Source organism: Etheostoma cragini, chromosome 6 (genome assembly GCF_013103735.1).
Source record: "Etheostoma cragini isolate CJK2018 chromosome 6, CSU_Ecrag_1.0, whole genome shotgun sequence".
Classification (NCBI taxonomy): domain Eukaryota; kingdom Metazoa; phylum Chordata; class Actinopteri; order Perciformes; family Percidae; genus Etheostoma; species Etheostoma cragini.
The window spans coordinates 7,465,795-7,473,873 of NC_048412.1; the positions used below are offsets into that span (position 1 = coordinate 7,465,795).

At 40.0% G+C, this 8,079-nt stretch overlaps 1 protein-coding gene across 8 annotated transcripts in view; it reads left to right on the forward strand.

Moving 5' to 3' along the window:
- Positions 1-538: 538 nt before the first annotated feature.
- Positions 539-8,079, forward strand: part of LOC117946383 (plectin-like) — a 156,731-nt gene continuing 149,190 nt past the window's right edge. For all 8 annotated transcript variants that reach the window (XM_034874478.1, XM_034874479.1, XM_034874482.1 and 5 more), the window contains exon 1: positions 539-731. In XM_034874478.1, the coding sequence (XP_034730369.1) occupies positions 542-731 (190 nt within the window). In that variant the 5' untranslated portion in view covers positions 539-541. The remainder of the gene's footprint in view (positions 732-8,079) is intronic.

Consider the following 8,079-nt stretch of genomic DNA (forward strand, 5'->3'; position numbering starts at 1 on the left):
TCACTATTCACTGCGTCATCATTGCTAATGACAGACAGGTGGGGTGGGGGGGGGGGGGGGGGGGGGGGGGGGGGGGGGGGGGTGTCATTATACATGAGGCATGATTCCGATGAATGACTGAAAATGAATATCGTGATTCATAATATCGGCCTGCCGATATATATCGGTCGGGCTCTACTAATTTGTCTTCTGGCTGTGGCAAACATACACATGCCGAGAATCAAAAACAACACACCTTTGACGTTGTGTGTGTGTGTCGCGTAAGGTAACGGCAGTTTCTTGCTATGACGACCAACCACAGCTCGCCTCACGCTTGAGGCTGTACTAATCTGCACTGGAAAGAAGAAGGTTGGAGTCGAGCCGAGTCGAGCAGGTACCATGAATGGAAAAATGCCATTGGCGATCTCGGACACCTAATTATCACTATTGGCAAACTGCTGTACATGAAATTGTAACCAGATCAATACGCATGACCGATACTGCTCGACTCCTCCGGCTTTTTTACCAACTGTGACTTTTAATCTCTCTGGTAGGAAAGGTGATGGCGAGCCGTAAAGACAGACGCAGGGAGCAAACCCCAGTGGAGGAAAGCTATGGAGAGAGCAGCGGCGTCCCCTGTCCTGGAGACACCCTACCCTGGAACCTGTCCAAACACCAGCGGGTCAAACGCTCCAAGTCAGCCTCAGGGGAAGTTCTGGATCCAGCAGAGAGGGCTGTCATTCGCATTGCAGGTAGGTTGACTATAACTGTGGTGTTACTCTCACACGTGTGATACGGTGCGTACAACTCACTTTTAAAGGCTTGGTTAGAAAGAGAAACATCAAAATTGATGCTGTGTCCTAGCTGGACGTAGGGATTAAACACAAGCCAAGCTGATGATCTACTCTAGTTCACTGGGAAGCCTGGAGCATGCTAGTCATTCGCCCCATAGTCTGGCGTTCCCAGACCTTCCTCCACAGCGCTCCGGAGAAAGGTCTGCATTCCAGGACGGGATGTGCTCTGGTTTATTGGCATGTCTTTAAACCAATCACAATTGTCATGGGCGGAGCTAAGCACCTGACGGAGCCCTGGTGCCGCTACAAAAATAGCCTTGGGAAGGAACTTGTTTTGGTGGAACATGTACGTTCTAAAGTAGTTTTAATCGGAACAGAAAACTCCGATTGGACAGGTAGTCTAGCTAGCTGTCTGGATTTACCCTGCAGAGATACAGAGAGGAGAAGTTAACTGACCTAATTCCCCCTGGCATTTAGTTCTCAGGATTGGACATTATGAAGAGGGACAGGGAAAGCACTCTGAGCTATCTAGCCTGCTAACTGACATTTAGCAAGCTCATTAGTCGCAAATGGGCCAAATATATATATATATATATATAATTTCATTAAAAAAATACATTTGTATCTCTTCTTCCTGTTTCCTAACTGTCTGCGAACCATCACTCTTTAATGGGGCAGTTTATTTTGTGATAGGAGACGGTTCAATAAAACGGGAGGGTGCCACACACCTTGTAAACTACAAAATCGGACTTTCCATCCCTCCATTCTCTTACAGCACTATTAGTCGGTGGCGCGATCAGCAGCACACATCTGCCGTGTATGGTCACTTGTCCAACAGACTAGAGCCCGACCAATAAAGGATTTTTAAGGCCGATACCATACGAATATTTGGGTATATGCCAATATGTGAGCCAACATACTGTGTTTTTTTTTTTTTTTAATTTGGAAACGCAAAACATAAATAGTTAAAAAAATAGTTATTTGTAGTTATTTATAAGTTCTCACTAAAATAATATAATAATTAGTTTTATTGTCATAACAGAGGAACATCAAAATATATTAAAGTTCTGATACATACAATGTATAAAAATAGAAACTTAAGATATGAAACTTAAAGTCCTTCGAACAAAAATACATAAAAAAAAAAAATCAGTTTCCTACAGGGACGTTGTAGAGTGTCCTCTGGTGGACAAACTATGTGACATGCATATGCAGTATCATGCATCATGCATAACTCATAACATGGTTGACAGTCCGTTTTTTTTTTAATATTCTTTTATCATGATCATTTATTTTCCATTATAAGGGATTTTGAGGAATTACTATTTAAAGAAAAAAATCTGCCTTTATGAATGCCGATACAAATAGATTGGGAAATGCCTGACATCGGTCGGGCTCTACAACAGATTTGAGACTCTAACCAAAAGAGGTCAGTGAAACAATGCTTTTATACCTTAGTGTTAATTTATTTTTTATTGGGGAAACATTCTACGCAGTTCACATGTGAGCGAGTGTCTTTGGCGGAATGAAAGGGAAATTACATACAGGAATCATGTTGATTTTAAATCTTGTTTCACATACTCGTCAGTGGGAGTTGTTTAGGAGAAAGCTGACTGTTGACTCCTTTGAAAATTAACTTTGATGAGCGGAGATAATAGATAATTATTCATAATGTTTACTTTTCTGAAAAGGAATTGAACATTCATTTATTAATTACTCCAGGGCCATTGTCCTCTGTGGGAATGTCCTTGTTTGCATTCTGGGTAGAGCTTGTTGGGCAACTTGACACCAAATGGTAGAGCTCAGTTTCAGATATTGACCACTAAATACCACAGTTCACATATTGTACCTGTTCATATGTTGGTGCATATGTGCTTTTGTTTATCTTGAAATCAAGATACACAAATATCAATTGCATTTATTTTTGGTCAGTATTGAAATCCCGATTATTGAACATGATTACTCTACAACTTTTGTAAAGATGCGCTGATTCTTAAATGCAAGCAGATACTGTACCACAAGCAGGGCCTAGCAGACTATTGGCTGAGTCAGTCCTTCATTAAGGGGCGAACATGTGCGTGTCATTCAGAACAAGACAAAATAAGAGTATTAGAATGAAGGTTTGCTTGCAAAATTTGCAATAGATTGTGTTTTTTTTGCATTCAAAGTTGTCGAATAATAAGTACCTTAAAAAGGACGTTGCCTGATGGTGGTTGAGATTAGCAATATGGTATGATGCTATTTTCCATTGTAGCCCTAATAAGCAATTTAATTTAACTTGACCTGTCTATTGCAACTTTAAATCCCTCCTGTTGTCCTTGGGTCAAATTTGAGCCCTTTAAACAATGTCTATAACTTAAATATGGTTTTCTTTTTAACCAAATTACCCCGAGAAAAGGATTGGATTCCATACAAAGCTCTTTGCAAACACAATTGATCATTTTCATTCCTGACTAAACCCATCTAAAAGTTCCTCTGATCCTAACTATTAGTCAAAATAATGCATAATTCTGCTTTTTTAACTCAAATATTAGGTACAATTCTATACAAATGAGGGTTATTGACCATTAATTCCAACAAGTAGTGTCAAACTAGGGGTTGTAAGGTGGTGCTGTTGAAAGCTTTAAAAAAAAGTCTGAGAAAGGTCAAATTTCTGTCTTTTTTTTAACCCGGGAGGAAAACACAAAGGCTAACCTTTTAAGTGACACTGTAAGCAAAAAGGAAACAAAATGGAACGTGAGTAAGATATTTGTTTCCCCTGCAGACTGCTTATGTGTTTTGCCACCTGAACAGGATATACGTCTCATACATCAAGGCAAGGACAGGGCAGTAGCAAGAGACAATAGTTTTCCAAGTGTGAGGTGTGGTTGTTTTTGCTCAAACTAAAGACCGGGATCCTGTCCAAATAACTGTAGGGATGCTGGAAACACATTACTTATTTACACTACGGGTTAGCAGTAACATTGAAGTGCTTGAGGCCAAGTTTTAGATACATAGACACAGCACATGGCAGTGAAGACCTCATGTGATACTGACTGCAACAATCAATCAAAGACATTTTATTAGAAATGCCAAGTCGTTATCAGTTCCACTTCTATAACATGACGTGATCTGTTATAAATAATATATTATGGAACACTTGTCATTGGCTGCCGAGCAGCGAAGCATGTTTTTGCTGGTAATATTCTTCCTAAGAAATCCATGTTCCCATGCACGATAAGTCACCAAACTTTGCCCACAAGTCCAGTCCTATGCCAAACACAGTCGGGACAATTTGTTTTCTAATTGTCCTGATGGTGGCGCTGCAAGAGTCATTTCAAATTCAAAACTTAAAATTCATAACAAATCAACCGTACACACTACACCGTCGCAACTTATGCCAAACTGTAGCCCCAATAGAGCAGACACTGTACTCTTTTACCCAGTAGCAATTTGAGGTCCATTACTCTATTGTTTGCAAAAACTGAAAAACTTCTTAGACCGATCTCTTCCCAAAATTTGGGTTCAATTGACACCAAATTTGGGCAACATCTTCAGACTTTTCTCGACGAAAATACATGTATTCAGATTTTTGATTCGTCATGAAAATGGGCCAGTAATATAACCAATATACTGCAATAATATATATATATTCCAAATGAAATGTCACAACATCTGAAGATCACTGTAGATTTGCTGTGCAAAATTTAAGAATTCGTCCTCAAAGTGAATTTAAAAAAAAAGTGCCCCCATCTACGCATTGCAGTCAATGCAAAATAGAGCATCTTTAAACATCAGTTTGGCATTTATTGATATTTGTGAAAAGAAATTGCTAATGAGAAAATATTTTTTTTAGACGTTTATCATTACGCATTTTAATGTAGTCCTGCTCCTTGTCTACTTGGTGTTGGGATGTCACTTCACCCAGATAATAGCTCCCTGAGTTTAGAGACTGCCAAGGCCTCAACGGTGATATACACATCTAAGCAGTGGACAACCGCCCTGCTTTTTTTAATGTGTGTCTGCATTAACACACTTGATTCTGATAAACAATCGGTCCAGTTCCAGTTTAGGAAACTCATGGTATTGAGTCAGCCCAGGCTCAATAAAATATAGCCCAAATAGGTAGAGGCGTCTTCACCTGGATAATGTTATTGTTGGATAATATGTTATAATGTTGGATAACGTTTGCCTTTGGATCCCAAGATTGAGAGTTGAAAGCATAACGGTCCCAATGTTACATCTTATACAAAATCAACCATTCTGCTTTGGACACCTTCCCTGTGAGTTCAAAACGCTCGGCCCCGACCACGCTGCAGAGCAGCTATAATTTGATATCTGAAATCACCCCGAGGTGATATAACTGTTACGATGGTGTCAATGCTATTAACAATGAAATGCAGAGTTGAACTCAACAGGCTGATATCATCAGACTATTGTGCCTTTTTACAGATATATTAGTATCAGTGTTGCCAGATATCCAAACATAAATTACATAGACATTACACATATGCAAAAGATGTATTTGAAGTCATTTGGAAGTGGCGTTGCCATTGTGGACTCAACAGTATGTGTATAAGGCAGGTCAATCCAACATCTGCCCTGAAATAGTGAAGAGAGGATGATGATCAATCCTGCATCTCAATAACTTTTATTGTTACAACTCAAAACATTTGCAAAGTGCAGACTTTGGGCAAAGTTGGCCATCTCGTTACCTTGGACTAGGACTGGGCAATGTATCCATATAAATCAAATTTGTGTTATGAGACTACATGTGGATTTAGATTTTGGATATTGTTATATGACATTGTGTTGTCTTTACTTGGCTGCATTTCAGTAAAGTGATGTCATTTTCTGAACTTACCGGATTGTTCACATTGTTCTTTATGTAAAGAATCCTATTGTGTAAATATTTTGTGAAAACACCATGTGTCAACACTAAATATCGTTATCGAGGTACTTGGTCAAAAATAACCTGATATTTGATTTTCTCCAAATCGCCCAACTCTACCTTGGAATATGAAGCACATGTCAGGTTGGAACAGGCCGATAACTTGGTTCCAAGTATTTTTTTTTTTCTTCTCACAAATGTATTGTGTAAATTCTCACAAACAACATGTGTGTTATAAAACACTTGGTCCCCAATAGTTAGGTGACACGCCTTTTTGGAAGCGTTCTCGAGAACCATTTATCAAACGGTAAACGGTGAATATCACCATTCCACCTTACCGGACAAAGCCCTTTATAATTGGCCTATCGTTCACCCATTCACAAACACTGGTGAACCGCCATAATCACCCCTCTCTGTCACTTCTGACTAAGGAGCAGCAGCGAGCCTATGGTTCCATGCACGCCGCTGGCCCACTACCTTGCGCAACCGTGGGCGAGATAGGTGACTGTGGCGGGCCCAAGAGAAAAAGACCTTACACTCATTGGACAATTCTGATGTTTCTGTTCTACAAAAACGTTGCTAAGGGGTCGGAAAAGTAGCAAAATCTAGCGACAATCTCTGGCAACACTGCCCCGCCCCCACTGCTGTACAAACGCTCCTACAACACCGTGCTGTGTGTGACATATATTGCGTATGCAGGATTGTTTGAAAGACACACACACACACACACACACACAAAGGCATTTATTTCCCTTTCACACATGACGTGTGGAATGACAATACATATCCTTATTCTTCTCATTGACACAAACAGCCTGGTAAACATGTTTATTTGTAAGACATTGTAGTGCAGAAATGAGGTGTACAGTACTCCCACTTGATGTTAAAATTCACAGTGTGCCATTTTTAGCACAATGAGTCTTTGATGGAGTTTGGAATGCTGTGCTCCTGTCGGCTAAGAGGAAGTTTGGATAACTTTAGCACCTACAATAGGCCTGCGTCCACATCCTGTACTGCTTTTCCTCTATCCATCAGAAGGCCAGGTCAGGCTGTGTCAGCACCCATGGGCGAGGCTGAGCTTTTGTTGTGGGCTCTGCTGACTGACTAACTGGCTGCTGCAGAATCCCTGACCGTATATATGTAGATGAGCATGTGCTCGAGGGGTATTGGAAGGCTCTGCTTCTTTGTTCTAGCTGCCATTTTTAGAAATGCAAGAAATCCATTACATCAGCAGTGACCTAATGCACTGATAGATACCCAACTCCACCTATCATCTTCTCTAAAGTTCACTAACCAACGTGTTATATCTCGATTGTTTAATCTACACAAAGACAAAATCTAAAAAGAGTAGTTTGTTGTTTTACGAGGAGTTATGTGCTGGGCTATTTCTTGGCCGGGCATAGTGTCTTCCTGGAGTCTTGTTGTCACAGGGAGGTTGCCATGCAACCAGCGGAGATTCAAGGACGACACGGCGCATGGCCAAGAAATAATCCCCAATGAATTTTGTCATTTCACAACTTGGTTTTCATACTCTCATGCAAAAAAAGCAAATAAGTGGTGGTAGTACATGACTACTCATACCTGTGCAGATGTCTAAACACTTACATGTAAAATTGTAATTAAATAGAAAAGGATGGAAGAAGGTCTTGAAAAATTAGATCAAAAAGCTTGTTAAGCCCTGGTGTTAAAAGGGCTCAACTGAATACATCCCATTGGGTCTTTTTACCTAGCAGAGACATTAGGAAGTAGCAACTAGGAACGACGAGACTCTATTGGTGTTAACACATTACACACAAGCCCAAAATACACACACATGCACAAACAGGACAAATGCACAAACATGCCCAAATAGTGAGATGTCAGACTGCCCTTTTTACTAGTTAATTTGTCAGGTACAACACATGTAGGCATTGTTACTATCTAAAGGGCAACCGATGCAATATTCGTGGGACTTCAATCCATAAGCTAATTTGCAGTCCTTGTAACTGATTAGGCTTTTAGCAATGAAACACATGGTAAAAACTATAAAATAGACATACAAACTAAAAATTGGAAGCAGACAAACATGCAGTCACAGATGCATAAGAACTAATCATTCATCAGCAGCAACATATGCGAAAAGGCAAATTTCCTGCTTTTTCTCTTGAGACAATGTAATACAAAACACAAGTAATAATTCTCATAGACTACAGTGGTGTGAAAAAGTGTTTGCCCCCTTCCTCATTTCCGGTTCCTTTGCATGTTTGTCACACTTAAGTGTTTTGGAACATCAAACCAATTTAAACAATAGTCAAGGACAACACAAGTAAACACAAAATGCAATTTGTAAATGAAGGTGTTTATTATTAACACTAGAATTGCCGGGATTCCATAACTACTAGAACTGCCGTGAGCGGTCATTTTGACCGCCAGATTCCAAATACTATAATCTGTCAT